The sequence below is a fragment of the Ipomoea triloba genome, chromosome 14 (genome assembly GCF_003576645.1).
Source record: "Ipomoea triloba cultivar NCNSP0323 chromosome 14, ASM357664v1".
Classification (NCBI taxonomy): Eukaryota; Viridiplantae; Streptophyta; class Magnoliopsida; order Solanales; family Convolvulaceae; genus Ipomoea; species Ipomoea triloba.
Genome location: NC_044929.1, coordinates 16,315,829 through 16,341,901, shown reverse-complemented (window position 1 = coordinate 16,341,901; position 26,073 = coordinate 16,315,829). Strand labels below are relative to the sequence as shown.

The 26,073-nt window shown below is 35.3% G+C and overlaps 3 protein-coding genes across 5 annotated transcripts in view; 2 read left to right on the top strand and 1 right to left on the bottom strand.

The window, feature by feature from the left end:
* Window positions 1–392, top strand: part of LOC116004028 (protein RKD2-like) — a 16,465-nt gene extending 16,073 nt beyond the window's left edge. Inside the window, exon 2 of the mRNA XM_031243969.1 lies at window positions 39–392. Within this exon, the coding sequence (XP_031099829.1) occupies window positions 39–392 (354 nt within the window). The remainder of the gene's footprint in view (window positions 1–38) is intronic.
* A 397-nt stretch (window positions 393–789) lies between these two features.
* Window positions 790–2,286, bottom strand: LOC116004027. Its single transcript, XM_031243967.1, has 5 exons — window positions 2,181–2,286; window positions 1,797–1,875; window positions 1,587–1,719; window positions 1,320–1,480; window positions 790–1,237 (listed from the first exon to the last, which is right to left on the bottom strand). Exons 1-5 carry the CDS (start codon window positions 2,284–2,286, stop codon window positions 790–792), a joined length of 927 nt encoding a protein of 308 aa, XP_031099827.1.
* A 6,862-nt stretch (window positions 2,287–9,148) lies between these two features.
* Window positions 9,149–24,203, top strand: LOC116004837 (rhodanese-like/PpiC domain-containing protein 12, chloroplastic). 3 transcript variants are annotated; one of them, XM_031245011.1, is made up of 10 exons: window positions 9,149–9,432; window positions 9,546–9,572; window positions 9,688–9,789; window positions 10,763–10,879; window positions 15,991–16,082; window positions 17,043–17,143; window positions 17,225–17,335; window positions 17,665–17,773; window positions 18,547–18,597; window positions 23,868–24,203. In XM_031245011.1, exons 1-10 carry the CDS (start codon window positions 9,198–9,200, stop codon window positions 23,946–23,948), a joined length of 1,026 nt encoding a protein of 341 aa, XP_031100871.1. In that variant the 5' UTR covers window positions 9,149–9,197; the 3' UTR covers window positions 23,949–24,203. The 3 variants fall into 3 exon arrangements, with proteins under 3 accessions (XP_031100871.1, XP_031100872.1, XP_031100873.1); XM_031245012.1 differs by lacking the exon at window positions 9,546–9,572; XM_031245013.1 differs by lacking the exons at window positions 9,546–9,572; window positions 9,688–9,789 and having other exon boundaries at window positions 9,150–9,432.
* The last annotated feature ends 1,870 nt before the right edge of the window (window positions 24,204–26,073 follow it).

The window sequence follows — 26,073 nt, the reverse complement described above, 5'->3', positions numbered from 1 at the left end:
AAATGCTTTCTAAGTTATTTCATTTACCCGTTTCTCAGGCGGCAAGAAAAATGAAAGTTGGGGATGTAAAGTTTAAACAAATCTGCAGGAAATGTGGTGTCAATCGATGGCCGTATATGAAGTTCAAAAGTATGGATCGACTAATTCAAAGCGTTCAAACCATGAGTAAGTTCAAAAAAAAATCTAATCGGGATGAGAGGGTTAAAGAGCTACAAATGGAAAAAGAGCGGATGATGAGAGACCCAAGAGTTGAGTTTAGTTTCGAAACTATAAAAATCAGAAACTCTTCTTGGAGGAAGAAAAGATATAAGCACTTGACGAAGCTTTCTTATTCTGCACATGATGCAAGTTCATCTACACCCGTTGATGTCAAATCTGAAGGGATTAATTAAGTTCTTTAATCTGTACGCTGAGCTTGTTATCCTGTCTTTAATTTTATGAATGAAATTTTTAGCCACTCATTTTTCCATCTAATTAAATCATGTTCAAATGAATACTTGCAATGGGTGCTTATTGATTGAAATTAAAATGTTTAACAGTTTTCAATAAAAATGTTATCTTTTTAGCTTTATCATGACATGTTGACCCTAGTTGAAATTGTTAGATTCCTGGGAAGGACTATTACAAAGATGTTTTATTAATAATTATAATTAAGTAATGATTTATAAGCGTCTAAGAAAAAAGTTTTATAATACAACCACAATTTTAAATAGATTTAAGAGGGATAACAAAATACAAGCCATAAATAATGTACATATGCGTTAAAAAAAAGTTTATCGTCTAACTTGTTTAATCGACTTTTGCCCTTTTACCTTTATCAAGACTTACTGATTTCTCTTTACTTGTAGCATCTTCTAGAATGTCAATAGCATGTTTTGATGATTCATCGAAGTCTAGCCTTTTCTTTGTTGGATTGCCCACCATAAAAGTTTCTTCCACAATGTTGGATGAACGTGCATGTGGTGTTGCTTGTTGTTCACCAATGTCTGTTGTTATGTCCTTACAAATACATGCTACTGAATAAGTCAATGTCGATGGATGATCTTCATTTAGAGCATTTATCCTTAGACCCACAACAAAATCAATAGCATCAAACTTTTGTTGGAATATTTCACTTTCCTCAACAGTTGTTGGCATTTCAATTCCAACTAACAACATTAGCCGGTGCACATCATGATTAAAGAGAGTAGCTTGCACAATTGTAGAACCATCCGATATTTCAACATTTAACTTATACCTACAACGGGCAAAGAGAGTGAAAATAAGTTTAAAGTTAACTTGTTAACATAATAGATAAGATGTATATTCTGTTTGTATACCTCCTGACAGTGAGACCATCAGTTTGGCCACAATATAAGCAATGGAGTTTTAATCCTTCGATGGAATTCACTGTCTTGTTGCAATAATTGCAACCAATATAATACTCAAGCGGACCAACATTCTTCATTCTAAGCTTCCCTCTAACCCATGCAACTGGTTTCTACAGAAAACAGACGTGTGTTATAAAAACAGTTATTTTAAGAATATGGCTTGTTAATCATTATAGTATGCTATAGAGAAATTGGAAAAAATATATTACTCTATACCTGCTTTAATTCATTGTCAATTTCAGCAAAGGTGCACTTTGGTTGTTGCAATGCGTTTGAGAGTGTGAGAAAAGAGTCAAGATAAGTTTTGTCTACAATTGTTTTGTAGATAACGCTTAAGTTGTTGTCTTTCCTGTGAAATAAAAATCATATTTTTATAAATCAACATAAATATTAAGTAATAGTTTGGAAGTTAGTTGGAAGAAATACCATTTATTAAGAACCGTTGCATGTTGTCCGGGTGGATTTACTTCGATAGTGGTATCATATCTCGTACTCAGTGTAATACCTATTTAAGTAGTAAAACACATGTAAAAATGTAATATGTTCGTTAATATTATTAAATATTTATAAAAAAAAANTTGTGAGACATAACCTCGATAAGATCTGAGACAATTTTCTCATCTAAATGACCAACTTCGCTAACTCTATTCTCTACTTCATGATCAGTGTCGTAAAAATAGAGTTGTAGATTGCGGGGGGGACAACCATCAGGCAATAAGTCATTTATAAAATGGTAAATTTGTCCTTGCACTTTGAAAGTATAAATGCCTTTATTTCGCCTACACAAATCTTTTTCATAGTTATGAATACCAAGCAAAGTAAAAGCAAAAGTGTTGTTGTAAGTCCTAACGCACGAACGGAAATTATTGTAGCTCTTATCAGGGCTGGTGTATAATGCCTTTAAAGTCGGTGGCATTCCGTTCGCCACAAGAACAACTTCACCCTTACAACAACAAAATCCAGGAGGTTCATATTGAAGTCGCTTCGCTCCACAATAAATACAATCAGGAATCGCGGATAACATAAATGTGTTTTTTGCATCATTTTGCAACGCGCCTGCTGATAACACAATTGTATTCATGTGTGTTTTATTTCCAAATGTCAAAAGCGCATGACATTTTGTTGGCCGCAGCACGAGCGGAAAAAATGAGAATAAAAAAAAGTCAACACCAACTAATAAATCGATTTTTGTTCTTTCAAATACGTTTGAACAAAAATGCGTAAATGGATGACATTTCACACCTGAAGAAATTGCCAATTGGTCATCCACAGAGGCATTACTATGATTGTTTGATGTTTCGCCTATTTGATTTTGTTGGGACAATTTTTTCCATGCGTCTTTATTTTTATTTCTTTTACGCTCACGCAATTCATCTTGCGTAAATCTCGTACGACCTCTTAATCGGTTGTTCATAACTCTAAGCACTGAACAATCATAAATAACTATATTTGCTAAACACGCAGAAGCAAAATTAAAATTAACAAAATGTAAACGTAACGAAAACAAACCAATATAATGTAAAGAAAAAAATAGCACTTAAAAAATAATGTTATTTAAAACAATAGTCAATATAGATGCAGTAACCAATTGTTATTTTTTGGTAATAATATTGCATTTGAAATGTATATTTTGTGATATCAAATATGAGAAATTGACCTCTGATTTGATCGGGTAAAAGTTTATTCATGTTCTCCTGAATTAGTAGGAGAAATTGATATTTTGTATAGATAAAGTTGTAAATGGATGAATGGGAATTTTATTCTACAAATGTACCCATTACATCACTATAGTAACGATTTATTATAATACCAAGATAACAATTATATTATATTATATTCTTTTTTTATTATTATTATATTGTTTGAGATCATGGGAGGAGAGTTTTTTGAATTGTAAATGCATGTTTTGTATCCCACTTTCATTTGTTTATTTCCACACCGGTTCAATCATTCATAAACCTCCATTTTTCATTTGATAAATCCAATCCTTGTTTTACTTTAGAATTTTGGATGGTTGCCTACTTGCAACACAAATAAAGGAACAAGAAGGAAATAATTCTCATGGGAAATCTTCATTTTTATTTGTGCACTTGGAATTTGAAATTTAGAATTTGAATCCTACACATCCTGATTATTGTGCTGCATGGAGTAAATAATTTCGAATAAATGGGTGCTGACGTGCTCATATGTGGATCGGGGTTATGGTTGATTTATTTGCATTGGTCTTAAATTGGGATGGCTTGGTTGTATTTGCCTATTTGGTTAGGTCTAGGTTTTTTGGGTCAAGCCAATTAAGATTATCTTTTGAAAGAATATCAGCAAATGAACATGGTTAAAAAATAGAGTTAATCCCAAAAATGATCCTCCGACTATGTTGATTTTCCAAAATTAGTCATTTACTTTTAATTTGGACAATTTAGGTCCCTTGACTTTCAAATTCTTTCCAACGTTGGTCCTTTCATCAAATTTTGGTTAAATTGAGGCCAAATTAAGGGGTAAAATTGTTCGTTCACTTGTATACCCATATTTCTTATGTCTTATACGCTATATATATGAATATAATATCAGTCGAAGAGACATTGACTGAGATTATATGGCTTCGATTGAGACTTTGACTGAAATTATATTCATATATACAGCGTATACGATAGGAGAAATACGAGTACCAATACACTAAATAGGTGAACGAACAATTTTACCCTTTCATTTGACCTCAACTTAACCAAAATTTTACGAAAGGACCAACATTGAAAAGAATTTGAAAGTCAAGGGACCTAAATTGTCCAAATTAAAAGTCGGGGACTAATTTTGAAAAATCAACATAGTCGGAGGACCATTGCTGGAATTAACTCTTAAAAAATACGCTGAAAAAAAATTTCTGGCTCATCATCCACTATCCTATGCAATAACAAAATAAATTTTGAACATTTGTTTCTTTTGTCTTATCGTTTTTTTTAAAGCAGATTTTTTTTTCTATACTTTAATTTTTGTTATTTGAATTATAAACCTATAATTGATTTAATATTTGTTTTATTTTTTCAGTTATTTTCATTATAACTATATAATTAAATTGAATCGAAAAATAAATAAAATAAACATACGTCATTAAGTTTTTGTATCTTAATCATTTTAAATTTTAATTATAATTAGATTATTCAAAAGTTAAATCAATTAATATTTATTTTGGTGTTGGGTTCCAACATTTATTAAAATAAAATACGTAAAGTAGATTTTACTAATACTTATAAATACTTATATACTTTTCATTGTTGTTTTTTTGTTAATCATTTTAAATTGTAATTATATTAGATTATTCAAAAGTTAAATCAATAAATATTTATTTTGGTGTTTGGTTCCTACATTTATTATTATTGTAGTGATGTATAACAAAAAGTTATGGAGGCAGGCAGGCAGCATATGCATGTGGGTTTCAAATTTTTTTTTGGCAGCTTTGCACTTTTTTCCTAATTTACAATTTTTTTTATAAGAATTCTCATTTCCACTTAATATAGTATCTCCACATCAACTTTCATCTTTATTAATTCCATTCGGCAGTAGAGGAGAATAGGATAAGAATTACCCAGTTTTTTTTCTCTTCTTTCTTTCGTTCGGCAGAGAAGTAAACAGAATAATTTTTTTTGTTTTCTTCATCCCTCATTTCTTGTTGGAGCTCATATTCACCTTGTTGTTGCCGTGGATGGGTTTGGCTAGTTATTTGATGTTGTCTTTATCATATATTTTGAAGGTCAGTTTGATTTTATATTCTGTCTCTTTTGGATATTCGCGTATTGTTCTTTGTAATATATGATGTTATCTTTATCATATATTTTGAAGGTCAGTTTGAATTTACATTCTGTCTCTTTTGGATATTCGCGTATTGTTCTTTGTAATATATGCAATTATAGATTATAGACGATTTTTGTCATGTGCAAGATATATGTCAGAAATATTTGTATATGTAGATTCCTAATGTAAAGATGTATTTTAGTATACATTAAATTAATAATAACGATATGGAAAATGTTCTTTCTCTAATTTTTTTTTCCAAACATATTCAGTTGACAAAGAAAATGATTTACCAAGAATAGAACTTAACTTTTACAACATAAGATTTAATTTTAGACTTACAGGTTGTGAAGCGGCGTAGAATTACATTTGTAATGTGAAGATGTATTTTAGTATACATTAAATTAATAANCCTCCATTTTTCATTTGATAAATCCAATCCTTGTTTTACTTTAGAATTTTGGATGGTTGCCTACTTGCAACACAAATAAAGGAACAAGAAGGAAATAATTCTCATGGGAAATCTTCATTTTTATTTGTGCACTTGGAATTTGAAATTTAGAATTTGAATCCTACACATCCTGATTATTGTGCTGCATGGAGTAAATAATTTCGAATAAATGGGTGCTGACGTGCTCATATGTGGATCGGGGTTATGGTTGATTTATTTGCATTGGTCTTAAATTGGGATGGCTTGGTTGTATTTGCCTATTTGGTTAGGTCTAGGTTTTTTGGGTCAAGCCAATTAAGATTATCTTTTGAAAGAATATCAGCAAATGAACATGGTTAAAAAATAGAGTTAATCCCAAAAATGATCCTCCGACTATGTTGATTTTCCAAAATTAGTCATTTACTTTTAATTTGGACAATTTAGGTCCCTTGACTTTCAAATTCTTTCCAACGTTGGTCCTTTCATCAAATTTTGGTTAAATTGAGGCCAAATTAAGGGGTAAAATTGTTCGTTCACTTGTATACCCATATTTCTTATGTCTTATACGCTATATATATGAATATAATATCAGTCGAAGAGACATTGACTGAGATTATATGGCTTCGATTGAGACTTTGACTGAAATTATATTCATATATACAGCGTATACGATAGGAGAAATACGAGTACCAATACACTAAATAGGTGAACGAACAATTTTACCCTTTCATTTGACCTCAACTTAACCAAAATTTTACGAAAGGACCAACATTGAAAAGAATTTGAAAGTCAAGGGACCTAAATTGTCCAAATTAAAAGTCGGGGACTAATTTTGAAAAATCAACATAGTCGGAGGACCATTGCTGGAATTAACTCTTAAAAAATACGCTGAAAAAAAATTTCTGGCTCATCATCCACTATCCTATGCAATAACAAAATAAATTTTGAACATTTGTTTCTTTTGTCTTATCGTTTTTTTTAAAGCAGATTTTTTTTTCTATACTTTAATTTTTGTTATTTGAATTATAAACCTATAATTGATTTAATATTTGTTTTATTTTTTCAGTTATTTTCATTATAACTATATAATTAAATTGAATCGAAAAATAAATAAAATAAACATACGTCATTAAGTTTTTGTATCTTAATCATTTTAAATTTTAATTATAATTAGATTATTCAAAAGTTAAATCAATTAATATTTATTTTGGTGTTGGGTTCCAACATTTATTAAAATAAAATACGTAAAGTAGATTTTACTAATACTTATAAATACTTATATACTTTTCATTGTTGTTTTTTTGTTAATCATTTTAAATTGTAATTATATTAGATTATTCAAAAGTTAAATCAATAAATATTTATTTTGGTGTTTGGTTCCTACATTTATTATTATTGTAGTGATGTATAACAAAAAGTTATGGAGGCAGGCAGGCAGCATATGCATGTGGGTTTCAAATTTTTTTTTGGCAGCTTTGCACTTTTTTCCTAATTTACAATTTTTTTTATAAGAATTCTCATTTCCACTTAATATAGTATCTCCACATCAACTTTCATCTTTATTAATTCCATTCGGCAGTAGAGGAGAATAGGATAAGAATTACCCAGTTTTTTTTCTCTTCTTTCTTTCGTTCGGCAGAGAAGTAAACAGAATAATTTTTTTTGTTTTCTTCATCCCTCATTTCTTGTTGGAGCTCATATTCACCTTGTTGTTGCCGTGGATGGGTTTGGCTAGTTATTTGATGTTGTCTTTATCATATATTTTGAAGGTCAGTTTGATTTTATATTCTGTCTCTTTTGGATATTCGCGTATTGTTCTTTGTAATATATGATGTTATCTTTATCATATATTTTGAAGGTCAGTTTGAATTTACATTCTGTCTCTTTTGGATATTCGCGTATTGTTCTTTGTAATATATGCAATTATAGATTATAGACGATTTTTGTCATGTGCAAGATATATGTCAGAAATATTTGTATATGTAGATTCCTAATGTAAAGATGTATTTTAGTATACATTAAATTAATAATAACGATATGGAAAATGTTCTTTCTCTAATTTTTTTTTCCAAACATATTCAGTTGACAAAGAAAATGATTTACCAAGAACAGAACTAAACTTTTACAACATAAGATATAATTTTAGACTCACAGGTTGTGAAGCGGCGTAGAATTCTCACCTATCAGAATGGATGCAAGTCATGCCGCTGTCTACAGCTACGCTGCAAAGAAGGTTTTTCCTGCACTGAAAAAAGCAAGTTATGTAACCTATTTCACACCATGGAAGTGGCAATTTACTCTAATAGTGTTTAAAAAAAATCAAGATGGTCTACTTAATTTGTCTAATGAAGCAGATGAATATAAATAATTATGAACTCACAGGTTGCAAAGCGGTGTAGAATTCGAAGGTTTCAGGAAATTTGAGGTATGTTATGATGTTCAAACTCGTGGAGGAAGGCAGCATTTTATGTGCACTCAGAAAAGCACTTTCAAAAAAGAAAGGTCCGTGACTACAATAATTAAAGCATTAGAATGGGACAAGTTCTCCTAACATATTTTCCCGTAACTTGCGGTATTGTGTTCCTTTTCATTGTCAGTTAAATATTATGTTATTTATATGTTTTGGAATATTGTGTTTGGTGCCCGACGTTACCCGTTCGAAATGATATAATTATATAGAGTTTTTTAAAAATAGTGGGTAGTTGGACCCACAAAGACGGTAATGAAGAAATGATAATATATTTACTTCACCTTTAGCTCTATATATTCTTTTGTATGTTTATTTATTAAAAATTGTAATGTGGCAGACATTGGTTTGGGAATTGGCCCACCACAGAAGTAAAAAACACTATGGTGTCACAAGACCCAAACTATTTTTTGTAATAATGTGTCAGACATTTTGTTGGGAATTGGCCCACCACAAAAGTAAAAACACTATAGTGTCACAAGACCCAAACTATTTTTGTAATAACTATAATATAATATTGAAGCCTAAATTATGTTTAGATAGCATGCGTATATAATATCCAAATCAGGCCCATGAAAATAGTGTCAAAGTTGTATTTAAGCAGCCTGAAATTGGAAGGTCGATTATCGGCAAGGGCAAATATGGCATTCTGTTTGCAAAGCACATCCATAAAAGCACAAGGTACAAAGAAATGTCATCGGAAAAAGTCTTGGGCAAATTATATTGAGCTTTTATATGTTATAGTGATTAGATAGCATGCGTATATAATATCCAAATCAGGCCCATGAAAATAGTGTCAAAGTTGTATTTAAGCAGCCTGAAATTGGAAGGTCGATTATCGGCAAGGGCAAATATGGCATTCTGTTTGCAAAGCACATCCATAAAAGCACAAGGTACAAAGAAATGTCATCGGAAAAAGTCTTGGGCAAATTATACTGAGCTTTTATATGTTATAGTGATAAAAGGTGGATAAAGGATTATCTCATTTATCTGCGTGAAAATTTATCTTGAATGAATATATATCTTTTGAAGATTCTATTTGTAACTTCTTTATTTATTTATTTATTTTATTCTATTTTATTTTTCTAATTTTACCGCTTTGGACGTAGAAAGTAGAAACCATTTGTGCGGTCGGCAAGGCAAAATGCTAAGAGCTGCAACTTCTCATTCACCGGCGATTGCCATTCCGGCGGCTCTATTGGCTTTCTCTGCTGCCAGAATCTCGCCCTCTCTATCCTTTCGCAGGCTCTCCACTTTCGGCCTCGCTCTTGCCGGAAGAGCCTTCTTGCACTGTACACTCAGTCGCCGTTTTCCCCTCCCCGGGATGGTCAATCTCTCACTCATGTCGGACCGCCTTCCTGTTTCTAAAGGCATCAGAGGTGCTTATTTTCTCCGACATTTTTGTGTGATTCTATCTGTGCACTTTTGTTGCAGTGATGATTTGCTTACTCCATTTTAATTTTTTGTGAACAATTGTTTTCATGGAAGCCAGAGTTCTGTATGGGTCAGGGTTTAATAGGTGAAAACCTTCCTGTCTATTTCTACGAAGTTTTTGGCTATTAGAGCCGGTTATAGTGGAGTACTTTTTTTAAAACCTTCCTGTGTATTTCACTATTTCTTAACATTGTCTGTAGAAGAAAACTCTGGAAGAGACACGCTGCCGACATTCTGGATATTGCAAGTTTATTATTGGGAGCAATTTTGGCTAGGCTATATGTGTACTTTAACTACATTTGGTTTGTTTTTATTCGAGAATTACTTATGTTTTTATCTTTTAGGCCCTGTACTTGTGTTATTTCGTGATTTGAATATATGGTCAGAATGCCTGACAATTGTTAAATTAATCTATGAGAAAAGTATGATCAGCTGTTTTCCTTATACCCTTTGTGCAATGCCTTTGTTAGTATTGTCTCCTGCAAAAATGCGGATTGTTAAGTAGAAAAGTAAAATGAAAAAGATAAGGACTCCCTAGAGAAGGGAGCAAAGAGATGAAAAATTACAGTTGCAATGCTTCTATTCCATTTCCCCTTCATGGCTTATCTTTAAATTGAGTGAAAGAAAGCAGTTCAGAGTTGTGGATCCTATTTTTGAGAATTACTTCTTGTGTATGAATAATTGAAGAGACTGAGCAGTGCTTAATTCCCTATCATAGTCTTAACAACAGGCACATTTCAAGAAGGTTTTCGTCAAGTAACATCTCCCAACACCATATTGAAACTTTTTGGCTGCTATAGTTCACACATAAGAAACAGGCCAGCAATAAAAATGCCTCTTACACCCATGTCTCTTTGCCAAAAATGATATCAGGAGGGCATTTTTGTCACATGACACTTTTTTTCTTCTTTCCTGAACCAATTGTATATAATCAAAATATCCCACCCTTTTCATTTTTGTAAGGAGGCATGAGAGTAAGAGCCATTGAAGAATTTCCTTGCACATACACAGAGATTTGGGTATGGGTATTTTTGTCACTTGATTGTTTATTCATTTATCATTCCTAAAACCAATCTAACACTTGAATATAATTCTTTTTGTATTATTTTCTATGAACCAAATAATGAAATAGTATTTCTATTTTATTCCTCCTCTATTTCATTCTTTATTCAAACCTATTTCTATTCCCTCTGTTTTCATTTCACAAACCAAGATTATTAAAGTTTCTTATCTTTCACTTATTGCTTATACTATATGAAACCACATACTTGTCAGCTTCATTTAGTTCTGGAAGCAGTTCAGAACACAATAGGGAAATATTAGTTCAGCATTTGCTCGTGAAAGAAGATGACCAGAAGCTTCTGCTGGAACTTCAGAAAAGAATTGCACAAGGTTTGTTTTCATGCATTTTTTATACTACTGAGTAAATAATTGGTAACAGTGTTCACGTGTTAGAGAAATTTTAGTTGTACTTCTAAACTTGGGTTATCTGGAATAAGAGTATGTTGTATATATTTCTCTTATTGATTCACTACACACTGATTACATATATATACATCTAAGGATGGAGACAAATGGGGACACTTTTCCTGAAAAAAATACACTAACTACACCCCTGGAAACACTCCAGGAAACACTCCAGATTTTGCTCCATAATATTTCACACTCCCCCTCAAGCTGGAGAATATAAATTATATACACCAAGCTTGTTACAAATATACTCAACTCTAGGAGCTCTAAGGGACTTAGTTAGGATATCAGCTAACTGATCAGTAGAATTGACGAAACTGGTTGTAATACATCCAGACACAATCTTTTCTCTGATGAAGTGGCAATCAACCTCGATATGTTTGGTCCTTTCATGAAAAACTGGATTTGAGGCGATATGTAGTGCTGCTTGGTTATCACATATTAATGTCATTTGAGCAACATCACCACACTGCAACTCTTGGAGTAAGTGCTTCAGCCATATGAGTTCACATGTAGCTAAAGCCATAGCTCGGTATTCAGCTTCGGCACTAGATCTGGCAACCACATCCTGCTTCTTACTTTTCCAAGATATAAGATTACCACCAATGAGTACACAATAACCTGAAGTAGAGCGCCTGTCAAATGGACAACCGGCCCAATCTGCATCAGAATACCCAACAACCTGAGTATGCCCTCTATCTTCATATAGTAGACCTTGTCCCGGTGATCCCTTGATATATTTTAGAACCCGAACAGCAGCATCCCAATGAGTATCACAAGGGTTCTCAAGAAACTGACTCAATACACTGACTGCAAAAGAGATATCTGGTCGTGTGATAGTGAGATAATTCAATTTTCCAATTAATCTCCTATATCGTTCTCGATCAGACAATGGCTCCCCCTGTCCTGGTAGAAGTTTAACATTAGGATCCATTGGATTACCCACAGGTTTACAATCCAACATACCAGTCTCTTCTAAAATGTCCAAAGCATACTTTCTTTGAGAAATGACTATACCACTGTCAGACTGGGCTACTTCAATTCCGAGAAAATACTTTAGCTTGCCTAAATCCTTGGTCTGGAACCGACTGAAAAGATACTCTTTCAATTGAGATATGCCATCTTGATCACTCCCTGTAATAACAATGTCATCCACATATACTATAAGGTATATGCATTTCCCATTAGAATGACGATAGAAAACAGAATGATCAACTTCACTTCTAGTCATACCAAACTCACATAACACAGAGCTAAATCTCCCAAACCAAGCTCGTGGAGATTGCTTTAAACCATATAAGGAGCGATGAAGTTTACATACCAAACCAGAAGACTCCCCCTGAGCAACAAACCCAGGTGGTTGCTCCATATAAACCTCCTCCTGAAGATCACCATGGAGAAAAGCATTCTTGATATCCAACTGATATAAGTCCCAATGATTTATGGCTGCTAAAGACAAAAGTAATCGAACTGATGCAATTTTAGCTACAGGAGAAAAAGTATCAGTGTAATCTAAGCCAAAAATTTGAGTGTAGCCTTTTGCCACCAGTCGTGCCTTAAGGCGATCGATCTTGCCATCAGGCCCCACCTTCACAGTATAAATCCACCTACAACCAACAACGGTTTTACCAGGAGGGAGGGGTACCAATTCCCATGTACCACTAGATTGTAGTGCCTCCATTTCTGTTAACATGGCTTGGCGCCAATCTGGATCCAAGAGGGCCTCATGAGTGGTTTTAGGGATAGACACAGAAGAAAGGTGAGAAAGGAAGGCAAAGTACGGGGAAGATACACGATGATAACTCAAAAATGTATATATAGGATGAGGATTACAAGTAGAACGTGTACCTTTCCGGATAGCAATGGGTGCCTCAGTGGAATCAATGTTAGATGATAGTGGAAGTGGTGGAACCGCAGTTGAAGGATCGGGTGGCACAGGTGAGTCATCAGGCACCTTAGTAGTCACAGGGCGAGGACGGCGTTGGTAAACTTGAAGAGGACGATCAGGAGCAGTTGGAGGATCAGGAGCAGTTGGAGGATCAGAAGCATGGGCGAATGGAAGCGGACCAAGATAAGGAATGGGAAGAACCTCAGAAACAGATATTGTGTTATCTGAGGGCTGGAAAAAAGGAGTAGACTCAATAAAGGTGACATCTGCAGACATGAAATGACGCTTAAGTTCTGGAGAATAGCACCGATAACCCTTTTGTAGCCGAGAATAACCTAAGAAAACACACTTGACAGCCTTAGGGGTCAGTTTCGAACGCCCAGGGGTCATATCATGAACAAAACAAACACATCCAAAAACTCGAGGTGGAAGAGGGAAAGGATCAACAGAAGGATACAAGATGGAATATGGTGTATCATTATGTAACACTGAGGATGGCATGCGATTGATAAGGTAACATGCAGTAAGGATAGCATCAGCCCAAAAATGATGAGGAACATGAGAGTGTACTAACATAGTACGAGCAATTTCAACTAAATGTCGATTTTTACGCTCAGCCACCCCATTTTGCTGAGGCGTGTAAACACACGACCGTTGGTGTAACATTCCTCGAGAGGTCATATAGGACTGAAATGGATTAGATAGGTATTCTTTAGCATTGTCACTTCGTAGAATACGAATGGGTTTACCAAATTGAGTTTGTATTTCAGCACAAAAATTTTGAAAAATCTGAAATAACTCAGAACGATCTTTCATAAGGAAAACCCAAGTACATCTAGAATGATCATCAATAAAAGTGACAAAGTAACGAAATCCTAAAGTAGAACTGACACGACATGGACCCCAAACATCAGTATGGACTAAATCAAAGAGAGACGCAGCTCGATTATTGACTCTCCGTGGAAAGGACTCACGTGCTTGCTTTCCAAGATGACATGACTCACACTCTAATGAATCAATAGAAAGGCTTGGCACCATACGTCGGAGTTTGGAAAGGCTAGGATGGCCTAAACGACTGTGGAGAATCATAGGAGAATCTGTGGATGCACAAGCAGCAAGATTATCACCACGAAGATAATAGAGACCTTGTGACTCAAGTCCTGTGCCAATCACCTTTCCCGTACTGCGGTCCTGTACAACAACCGAATTAGCAAAAAAAGTTACAGAACAATTGAGAGTGCGGGTAATTTTACTCACAGAGACAAGATTGAAGGGACTATTAGGAACATATAAGACAGATTCTAGAGGAAAAGATGACATGGGAGAGGCTTGACCAACACCAGTAGCAAGTGTTTGATGACCGTTTGCTAAGGTGACCATGGGCAGAGCCTTGGACTTTGAAACATTAGTCAAAAGAGATATATTACCAGAAATATGATCCGAGGCTCCTGAGTCTAGAATCCAAGTACCTGGGGTGTTGGTTTTGGAGAGACATATCGAAGAGGATGTACCAGCAGGTGTGGGGGGACCAAGTCGAGATGCTTTAAATTGAAGATATTCTTCATATTCTGTTGGAGTCATCTCAAACGAGGTACAACCTGAATTTTGGATCTCAGATTGCACCACATTAACAGAGTGAGGAGGTCTGCCATGCAATTTGAAGCAACGATCCTTGGTATGTCCTAACTTGTGGCAGAAGTCACACCGAGTTCGATTGCCACGACGAGTAACCCCAGATGATCCAGATTGTCCTTTATCTGTAGTCCGAGATGCTAGTGCAGATGAATCTTTTATAGGTTCAATTGAGGGAGCAGAGGTGACCCGAAGTAGTCTGGCAGAGGCTTCAGTTAAAGTGGGCACTGTAGGACTTGCCAAAATCTGATCTCGAACATGGACCAAGTCGGGACGAAGGGTAGCCAAGGTGAACACCATAAAGAACTTGTCATACTGCTTTACATGACCCTCCGCAATCTTCTCATGAGGCATCAGACTATTATATTCTTGTTGTAATGCTTCTATTCGGCCAAGGAATTCTGGTATACTCATATCAACCGTACCACGAAAGTTAAGCATATTTGAAATCAGAGAATAAAGACGTTGGATATCATTAGTGTAAAGTGACATTGCTTTGTTCCAAACTTCATAACATGTTTCATAGGCCTTGTAGATGTTATGAAGTTTGGGATCAATAGATTGCCAAAGCATATTGCACAACAAGGCATCTACTTTCTCCCATTCACTTAAACTCTCCTTTTTAACATCTTCAAACTTGGTGTCTAAATGAGAAGACATGCCTTGGCCTTTGAACCAAAGTTTTACCGATGTAGCCCAAGAGGCATAATTTTCCCCACCAGTTAATTTATCCATGGTAATGATGGGGAGAGAAGTAAAAGTAGTAGTAGATGAAGCCATAATAAAAGAACAGAAAACTGCCCTGACTGTTGACCGGCGAGTTGACCGTTGACCGGCGAGTTGACCGTTGACCGGCGAGTTGACCGGCGACCGACGGGAGATCTGAAAACACTGCTGTGTGCGTCTCCTCAAGGAGATTCTGATGGAGGCAGCAGCACCTTGAACAAAGATCTGAGAAGAGAGATCTGTCCAAAAACAGTTTACTACTTCCGGCGATGGCGGTGGCGCGTGGCGGCGCGTGCGGCGGAGGATGACGACGGGACTCCTGGCCTGACTTCGCGACGAGGTTCCGAGTAAGGCTGTGGTGGTAGTTTCTTTACGCACTAGCCAGAAATGCGTCAGAACAAAATAAACAGTCGCGGGTTGCCGGAACAAATGGTGTTGCCGGAAAATTTATTTTATTTTTTATTTTTTTATTTTTTTTTTTTTTAGAAGAAGTAATAGCCTGGAACAGGCTCTGATACCATCTGGAATAAGAGTATGTTGTATATATTTCTCTTATTGATTCACTACACACTGATTACATATATATACATCTAAGGATGGAGACAAATGGGGACACTTTTCCTGAAAAAAATACACTAACTACACCCCTGGAAACACTCCAGGAAACACTCCAGATTTTGCTCCATAATATTTCACAGGTTATAAACCCTGGTTACTAGATCCAATCTTCTCTTTTTTCTGGTCAATGCAAGGTTTTTGCTGATGGAATAACTTGTGTTATATGAAGGTGAGGATCTTAGTGATTTGGCTGCTGAATATTCAATTTGCCCATCAAAAGAAGGAGGAGGAATGCTTGGTTGGGTGAGAAAGGGGCAAATGGTATGTCACATTTATTACTTGTCTATTTTGACCTTTTGGAGCTATTCCCCCCCTAGATGGTCCTTGTGATTATTGAAATCAAAATGTTTTCAAGGCTGTGCTTTAGTTATAAGGCTTAATCATAAATTGAAATGTTTTATTTGGAACTTGCAGGCTCTAAAATTTTAGAAACCAAGACTGCAGATGCCTCACAATTTATAATTTACTCTAAAAGATGAAGTAAGAATGCTATTATGAATTATACACATATTTGGGTTCAGGAGATGATTAATCAATTGTGGTTTTATTTTCCCTTGATAAATGGGATGCCAAACTGAAAATTCCAGTTAACTTTCAATAATATTCTACATATTCCCTTATCCTTTTCTATTTCTGAATATTGAATTTTTGCAATTGTCATTCCTTTAACATCTGTCATGGTTTTGTATCTGGTAAAACCTTTCTGTTATAACCATAGAACTACATTCTTCAAATACAAGGATGGTTCAATGTGAGAATTTGACAGAGGTTGTAGAAATCTGTGTTGCTTTGTTTATAAACACCCAGAAAGAATAGCCTTCTCTTTCCTGTTGCCAGAAAAGGATGCCCAGGGATTAAAGGGGCAGTTGTTTGAAAGAGTTCTGATTTAGTAGCAGTACTGGTTTTAAATGGTTTTTGGCTGGTAAAACCTTCGCTCCTGGGTTTTAAATGTTTTATCTTATTTTAAAGGTCAATGGTTTTGTTCATTGTTAGTGCTAACCAATGTTTAGCCTGAGAGTGTGAAGGATTGACCCTAGCTGTTCTTTACCAGAACAAGGCTTTATTCTCTAATTGGGAGTTTGGGACTTCTATTAGTGTTTCCATTTCTCTTGGATCGCATGCTGCATTATGCAGTCCTACATGCCAAAATCATTTGATAACCTTTTTTTTTGATAAGTTTCTACTTGATTGATGTATCTTAACTTGGTAACTTATATACAGGTGCCAGAATTTGAGGAAGCTGCATTTGGTGCACCCATTAACAAGGTTGTCAGATGCAAAACAAAGTTTGGATGGCATTTATTGCAAGTCCTATCTGAGAGGTAATCTGAGGACTCGTCATCAATTGAAACTCCTTTAGTATACACATCTTGTTTCATACTTTTCTGTTTTATTATGTCCAGGGAAGAATCCATTCTTGAGCATATCCAACCCAATGAGCTTTATGTGAAATTGCACGATCCCACTTTCATGGAAGATGCTCAATTGGTTGATGTTCGGGAACCAGAAGAAGTGTATGCGCTGACTTTGTTAATTCAGAGTGATTTCCAATTAAAGCTATTTTGTTTCTGCATTTCAAATATCAGAAGTAACTGTTGAAAGTGGAAATATAATGAAGAAATAAATACTTCTTGGAAGAGGCCTTAATCATTGAAAAGTATAATGTTCATATGTTCACATGAAATTGATCAAAATTTTGCAGGACTAATTTCTAGTTTTCTTTTCCTAACTTCAGCAACCCCCTCTCCATTGCTTGTTGAAGTCTGGAAGAAAGTAGTGAAAATGTGAAGAACTATTCTTATTCACTCTTTTTACTCTTTCTGTTTTATTTTTTCTTGCACAGAGCCAAAGCACATCTGCCAGGCTTTCAGGTTCTTCCACTTCGCCAATTTGGAGAATGGGGACCCGAAATTACAACTAAGTTTGATCCTCAGAAGGATACATATGTCCTGGTTCGTACATATTTCTTAGTAAAGCATAACATTTGAACTTAGTTTGGTCTTTGCCTAGGTTGTTGCCAGGTGGCAAACCCTTGTGGGAAGGGGATGTTAACAGCACTTTCACCCACTCCAATGTATGAACTTTCACTCGATTGTCACTCTTCAAAGACCAGTTGGTCTCTGAATTAAACTGATAATGTTATCTTCTATCTCAACTCTGTGACTGTTCTGAATTAAACTTGTCATCTGACATGCAACCCTTGCCATTCTTCCTCCACTTATCTTTAATACCCTAGGTCTCTGTACAACAAGGATTCTTATCTGTATTCTTTCTGTACTTGCTTCATTCTTCATATGAAATTGATAATATGTGGTAATGGCTTCCAATTTCAAGCTCTCGAGATCTCACTGTAACCAAGTAGTTTCTTCCACCGCTTGAATTGGGTATTTGATCATAACTATTCCGCCAACCTGACTGGTAAAAAGTGGGCCTAATCCTTGATAAAGTTGTAATACATCTAAGAAATTATTTCATCAAAGTTATTCCCCTTGGGCTACCTAGCAACATGTACTAAATTCCCTGTCCAAGCCAAGGAGCTTATGCCAAAGAGTCCTGACAAATGATGACTGAGCTGAAATTCAGCATGTTTGAACCATCAACCATGAAATGCTTGCTTTCAACTTAGATTGCATGCTCATTTCTTTGTCTTCTAACTTTGTATTTAATGTTTGTTTCTGAATATTGAATACCCCTCTTGTTAAACCAATATCAATCTTTTCTGCAGTGTCACCATGGAATGCGGTCTTTGCAAGTTGCCAAGTGGTTGCAGACACAGGTAAATCAATTGGCATTTGCTTATAATTTAAAAGATAGCATAGTTTATCTTCCATGTAAAAACCTTTGCTCATTTAAAAAGCAAATAATTGTCTCACACAGGAATACACAAAACATTTTTTTAAGGAAAACTGTTAAAGTTGCTCAAGGCTTATAACATCAATTAAAATGACTAAAATCTGAAAGCTGCTCAAGTCCCAGGTACCGTCTGCCATGGGATTGAAAGGGCCTAATGTTTGAAAGAATGGAACTAAAAGAGATGGTATTTGAGCCTATAAAAAATGGCTGTAGGCTTAATAATAAGTGCAATATCTTTTATCTACTGATATGATGAATTCAAATGGAAATAGCACTTTTGTGAAGCATGTTGAACCTAACTTGCTAGAGTTCTGCAATCATTGGCTAACTTTCATTGTTCTCTTTAAATGCTTTTTCTAAGCATGAAATCCCCATGTTGGGATGTTTAACTAGTAAATGAAATCATCATTTATATTGTGTATTTGTGTCATGCAACTCTTTCTGAAATCTTATTTCAGTTATCTGCATTTCCATTCTGTCAAGCCTAATTGTGTCGAATGTCGATGCAATTGCTCTCTTGGTTCTTTTATGCGGATGCTTCGAGTATTTATCATGAATACTTTGATTTGCTTTTCCAAAACTTATTTCGTAACTGTCAACTAAAGGGAAAGGAACCTAGAGAAAATGGAGTAGATTATATGATGCATAGACATTGAAAGTGGATTGCTTTTACTATAAAGAGATGAATTTCTAACTTCTAAGTGTAGATTATTAAATTATGGTTATAAAAAATTAACAGAAGAATAAGTGAGTCTAGTTAATTGTTTCCAACCGTTATTAACTTATTATTGCTAGGTAATAATCCTTTGTCAAAAGTATTTGGTTATTTTTTTAAAACAGACGTGCTCTGATACGGTCTTGGGTCAAATCCCACCCTCAAATGTTGGCCAATATGTTCAAATTGAGTTGGAATCAATTTAGTTATCTTATTTCCTATTTTATTACTAGTTGCTCTTTCTACTTTAAGTAAGCATATTTTAGAATATCGTTTCCTTATATCTTAAGCTGTTACTCCTATATATATGGATAAGTATTACATTGTTTTAGTAAGTTGGAAATTAAATAAAATCAAAAGGGAAGTTTCTTCTTCAAGCTTCTTCTTTCTCTCTCGTTCTGCCTTCCCCTCACCATAGGGAACCCAGCTTCTTCTTCTATTAGCCATCGTCCTGTGACATGAAGCCAAACATCCAACACATCATTTGGTTTTCGTTGCCGGCGTCATGGGTACAGATTTGAACAATGCCGTCATCAAAGCCTTGCAAAAATCTGTCAAAGCCTTGGAATTATAGCATGAGAAAATTGAGAACTTGTCCGCTACTGTTTCTTCTCTGTCCACCGCATCCCACACCCATACCGCTCCTCTGGCCAATATGGAGAGGTTGGTCAAACAGTTAGTCACCAATCAAGGTAAACAACCGATTCAAGAGGAGAACTCTGTTACCGCTGTTCACATCAGAGGGGTCTCTACTACGGCTGACATAGGGGATCGTTCACACTGTTTTTACCAGTATTCCAAGGTCGAATTCCCATTGTTTTCAGAGGAAGACCCTATGGTTTGGCTAGTTCGTTGTGAGTCTTCATTTCGCCATGCCAACACACCAGACCAGGAACGTTTTCCTCTGTGACACCGTTCGCTTCCTGGGCATCGTTTAAGGAAGAGTGTTGTTTGAGTTTTGGGCCACCCCGGAGCATTAATCTGCTGGGCGAACTGAAGCTACTCTTCTAGACCGGTAGACACATTGATGATTATGTCAAGGATTTTTGGGCTCACCTTGCACGAGCAGGCATAGTACTCCTAGCTCAACGTGTTGATCTTTTTACTGGTGGTCTGGACAAGGTACTTGGGATTGACGTGGAGAGGACCAAGCCTAGTTCTCTAAACGAAGCCATCAATACAGCCCATAACTTCTATAGGAAATGCCACCTCTTAGGCCTTATGCCCGCCAAAATGACACACAACAACCCGCCCCCTGCCGCACACCTTCACTCTGCCCGTGTTTCACTACCCCCACAACAACTAACCAACCACACCAACTCACCCGGACATTCATTTAAATTCTTATCCCCGGTAGAAAAGGCTGAGAGGGATGCCAAAAAGTTGTGTTATAAGTGTTATGAACGTTTTTTTCCCGGGACATATATGCCGCCACCTTTTTTGTGTTGTGGACATTAGAGGGTGGCGAAAAACTGCTAGCTTGGCATGCATCCACGAATAAATTCCCTGAATACAGCCTGAACGCACGTGGAGGAATCACTTGAATTAGGCCTGAAAGCTATCACTTGCTTTCCATCCTTCAAGCTTAAGGACAAGTTTGATCTGCATGAAGGGGGTGATGATACGGTCTTGGGTCAAATAGCAACCTCAAATGCTGGCCAATTTGCTCAAATTGATTGGAATCAATTTAGTTATCTTATTTCCTATTTTATTAGTAGTTGCTCTTTTTACTTTAAGTAAGCATATTTTAGAATATCATTTCCTTATGTCTTAAGTTGTTACTCCTATATATATGAAGAAGTATTTTACATTGTCTTAGTAAGTTGGAATTTAAATAAAATCAAAAGGGATGTTTCTTCCTCCAAAGTCTTTCTCTCTATTTTTGCCTTCCCCTCACCATAGGGAACCCAACTTCTTCTTTTATTAGCCATCGTCCCGTGATGCGAAGCCAAACATTTGACACATATCATGCTCAAAGGTAAGGGGCATAGTATTGGTCAAGCAAGCTTTGTGCCTCACAAGGATATTACTCTGATTATCAAATTTTGTTAAAATCTGTTTTCCATCCTTGTATCCACAGCATGCTTTCTATCATTTATTCCTTAATGAGAAATAAGTTTCCTCAAAACCTCAATCTTTGGTGTTATGGAATATATAAGTAATATGAACTCTATAATATATTAGGCAGCTTGGAGATTTAGGGTTTTGAGTAGGTAGTCATATGGAAACTTGTTTCCTTATTCAAAGTCTTTTAACATGTATTTATAGGGCCGTGTATTCTCTTTTCTAATATACAAGATATACAACTTATTCAGAAATCTTCTCTTTACTTTCGTAACATTTAGCTATCAGCATTACTATGAAGAATTGAAGAGTGCTTAATTTTATAGTCATGCCTTATACACTTCTCAAGCTGTTATGAAATACATGCATTTTCAGTTAGAGTAATTTGAAACAATTTTCTACTGCTTGTCTGAGGCTCTGAGCATAAAACTGCTGTATAATTTGTAACTCAATGCAGACAACAATCTTGAATACCATATTACTTCTGCCATTCTACCTGTTATGTGAAAGAATATATTTCTTTATATAATCAAAAGTACATGTACGATATATACATATATGGGGCTTGGGCTATTTACCTAGAGTTTACACTCATATATTTAACATTCCTCCTCAAAGCTCGCAAATTATATTGTGGACTAGGGTCCACCATGTGCATTGTGGACCTTGGTCTAGATTTTATACATACCTGTACTTTCACTTAACAGATTATGTACATTTAGTTATAATTAAATGTACATAATTTGTTAACTAAATGTACATAATAATTGAATGTACATAATTTGTTAATTGAAAGTACATAATATGTTAACTATACATACATAATCCGGACCAACGTTCACAATGCTCATGGTGGATCTTGGTCCAAGATATAACTTGCGAGCTTTGAGGGGAGTGTTAAATATATTAGTGTAACTCTAGGTAAACAACCCGAGCTTTGAGGGGGAGTGTTATATATATGAATAGGTGCTTACTTCTTAAGGGTTGTGTCTATATATATGTGTGATGTTTCTTCATTTGAAACATAGAATTATTGAAATATATTGTAACCTTTTAGTATTATAATACATCGTCTTATTCTTTGATTCTTCATCTTTGCTTTCGACTAACTGGCAGGTGGTTGTTATTCTCCTCTTGACATGCCTTTCGATCTTTCAAATTGAACATGGTATCAGAGCCTACGTTTCCTAGGCTATTTGCCTTCTTATTTTCCGAAAACACCATTTTTCTGGCCATAAGCGATAACCCATCTTGTTCCGACACACATCTGGCCGTTGTTTGAAAGGAAAAAAAAAAAAAACTAACACAACCTTACTCGGAATGGCGTTGTGACCTATCTTCAAAAATCCACTAGAAAAAAACGACCTCATGCACCTCCACGAGCTCTCGCAACCCGGTGAAGTGGTGAACTCCACTTCTCCAGTGCAGATTTCCCTCCTCAAGCATCTTATGGTAAAACCTACATCGGAGTGTTCTCTTCCTCCAGCGAGCTTACCAGTATAATACTCTACTTTTTTAGGAACTGATTTATCCACATGGCTTCATCTAGTTTCACCATTTGGTGTTCTCGGTGTTCATATATTATTTTATTTTTTGGGTGTATTGTCATTACTATGAGCTCCACTACATCCTTTGTTTCTCATGCTTCATTTACTCTGCCGCTCTTGATGAAGATTGTTGTTGGCAAGTCCTAGAGTACATATGTTGTTGTGGGGGTGTTCATGTTAAGCTTCATCCTTGGTGCATTCATCATCATTCTCAAGGGTTGTGCATAGCGTTGTCTCTTTGAAGCCATCCAACATTGTTATCCTCTAGTTGCATTTAATCTTCATTTATAATTTAGAGTGAGGTGGAGAGTTTATTTTAACCAAAGTTCCAAACGTCCCAGATGTTCCAACTTGAAGGGAAGTGTTGAAAAACAAAGGGTTGTGTCTATCTATAAGGTTGTGTATGTTTATTAATAGGTGCTTACTTAAGAGTTATGTGTTCAAAAAAAGTGTTATGTGTTTCTATGTATATTTATGATCTTTCTTCATTAGAAATATAGAATTATAGAAATATATTGTAACTTTTTAGTATTATAATACATTGTCTCATTCTTTGATTCTTCATCTTTGTTTCCGCCTAACTGGTGGGTGTTGTTATTCTCCACCCGCAAAGCCTTTCGATATTTCAAATTCTACAAATTTTTTTTAGTCGTACTCTAACCTTAGATAACCTTTTTTTTCCCTAAACCGCTAGGCTCTTATACCATGTTACATAAAAGAATATAATTATTTTTCAATTCAAAAGTACATGTACAACGTGGGAGTCCATTCACATAGGGTTGTACTTGTATACTTTACAGTACCCATTTCCTTAATGTATCACCATTGATGGATTTTTGTTTGAGCTCCTCAATATTGTGTTTTCAGGGTTTTAGGAAAGTGTTTAACATTGCGGGAGGAATTCATGAGTATGCTGTGAAGGCTGATCCATCAATCCCAACTTACTGATGCAGGGCTTTTCTCCCTACCTATCCAGTTTTCAATTTTTTGGGCGAAATATATTAATCAGATCTAGAACAGTTTTTATTTTAACAAATAATTTTTTTTTTTTGGGTATTATGATCCCAATCATTTTCCTGAGTGAGTGCAGTGTCACAGTGGTATACATTGTAGTTTTATATTTAATATGATTTTCTCATCTTTTAATAATTATATATTCTTGAAAGATTGTGTGATAGAATGAGATCATTTGGAGTTCAATGAAAGTCCTTTCATTTTGAAGTTGTGGAAATATCTTCAATTATAGAAAAATATATATATATATTTAAAAAAAAAAAATCGGTACAACAAAAGAGTGATTGAATTAAGACCTCTTGCAGGAGGCCTAAAATCTGTGTCACATTTATATCGTGGACCAGGGTGCATAATGCATTGTGCACCCCATACCAAAATGTTAGGAGATGAGTTCTGTGAATTCTAGGTAATCGTTTTGTGTATTTTAGGCAATTATTTTGTGTATTTTAGGTAACTGTTCTGTGTATTCATGTTAGTAACACATGTTGTGATGCGTTTATGCATTCGAATGTTTAGGAGGATGAGTTTGTATATTTTGTGTTAATATTCTGTGTATTATAGGCAACCGTTCTGTGTATTCATGTTAGTAACACATGTTGTGATGTATTTGTGCATTCAAATGTTAGGATACACAAAATATAAGCCCAAGTATTATCTCTTATGTTCTATGTTTTTCAAATTTCACAATGTTGTTTAAATATTCATCTTTTGTCGTGTGTGTTTTTGTGATCTAATGAACTTGTGTGTGTTTTTTGTTCTTGCTTTTTCGTCATTTTGTTTGTTGTTCAAATTACAGTTATATTTTAATTTAAAAAAAAACTGTAAAATTTGTAATGTTACGGCTCGTTTCGGATCAGGATCCATGGTATAACGATCCAAAATTATGAGTTCTTTGGCCAAACACTATATGACTGTTGGCTTTTCTTTATAGGGTTATAATCATATAAAAAATATCTTAATTTATCCCATCTAGATTAATCTTTTCATGTGGTTCTCCCCAATCATGTGGTCACTCCTTTTTCATTAAGGCTTGTTATGCCTCTAATATTAAGCTAATTTCGAAACCTCTTATATGGGCCGATACATAATAATAGTGCATCAATTTGAGCATTTCAGGTTGAGAGAGTTCGAAAATAACCCTATTAGAGTTGGTTTTTTCTTTCTCTACAAAACCTTAGACCTATTTGGCTATTTATTGCAATTTGGATCACCCTCATAGGTACTCATTTTCATTAGATTTGAGTGGATTGTGTCAATTGGTAACCTCCATTATTCTGTCCGCCACCTTGCTTCCAACCTTGGTTTCCACTTTGCTCATACCAGTAGTCTCAACTTGTTCAAAGGCACTAAAAGATGTATATTCCATTGTGTCATGCGGTCCACCACACACATTGCAATACAATGCAAGTGCCATACAAGGTTGGGTCTTAGCCCCAAGTGATTTGATGCGGCTTTTGTGGAGCAGTCAACAATCAAAGATGATTGGGGTTACCACCGGGTTGTGTCGGTCTCTAGGGAGGACAAATTGGAAGTATTGGCAAGTCTTTAGTCAATGGAATATATAGCAGGTTCTTCATTCACCATTGTCACGAAAGAATCAAAGAATAAAAGAATGAATGTTGTAGTATCAAAGAAGGTAAGGAATGAGGTTTGAAATCAATTAAAGAAAGCTAGGAAATGAATTGCTAGTGGACATGATGCATCATAGTGTGTCTAAAGTCTAGGAGAATTGCCTTGCAAGATTGGTTAATCTCAGGAGGTTTTGCCAACACTGTTCACCGATAGGTCTACTAGGCTCTCCCTAGATTTGGAATATGTTTTAGGCAACCAAAGAGCATATGGACATTTTCACAAACACCTAGCCTACACCACCTCTCATACTCACACCTTTAGGTCTAGAAATAGGAAATCAATGTTGATTTGAGCTACACCAATACTAGCAATATCTTGCATAGACTTGATGCCTTAGAACATTCAATGAGATGGCCACCCTCAAAGAAACCATACAATTCACCAACAATTGACAAGAATAATTCATCCAATCAATGCAATTCAATCT

Bases quoted from the DNA above. Each gene is read 5' to 3' on its own strand.
- LOC116004027 (XM_031243967.1), bottom strand. From the start codon at position 2,286: ATGCCACCGACTTTAAAGGCATTATACACCAGCCCTGATAAGAGCTAC. The intron at 1,481-1,586 runs GTATAGAGTAAT...TGTTTTCTGTAG, and splicing joins TTGACAATGAATTAAAGCAG to AAACCAGTTGCATGGGTTAG. The intron at 1,238-1,319 runs GTATACAAACAG...TGCCCGTTGTAG, and splicing joins GATGGTCTCACTGTCAGGAG to GTATAAGTTAAATGTTGAAA.
- LOC116004837 (XM_031245011.1), top strand. From the start codon at position 9,198: ATGCTAAGAGCTGCAACTTCTCATTCACCGGCGATTGCCATTCCGGCG. The intron at 9,573-9,687 runs GTGAAAACCTTC...CATTGTCTGTAG, and splicing joins TATGGGTCAGGGTTTAATAG to AAGAAAACTCTGGAAGAGAC. The intron at 18,598-23,867 runs GTAAATCAATTG...TTGTGTTTTCAG, and splicing joins CCAAGTGGTTGCAGACACAG to GGTTTTAGGAAAGTGTTTAA.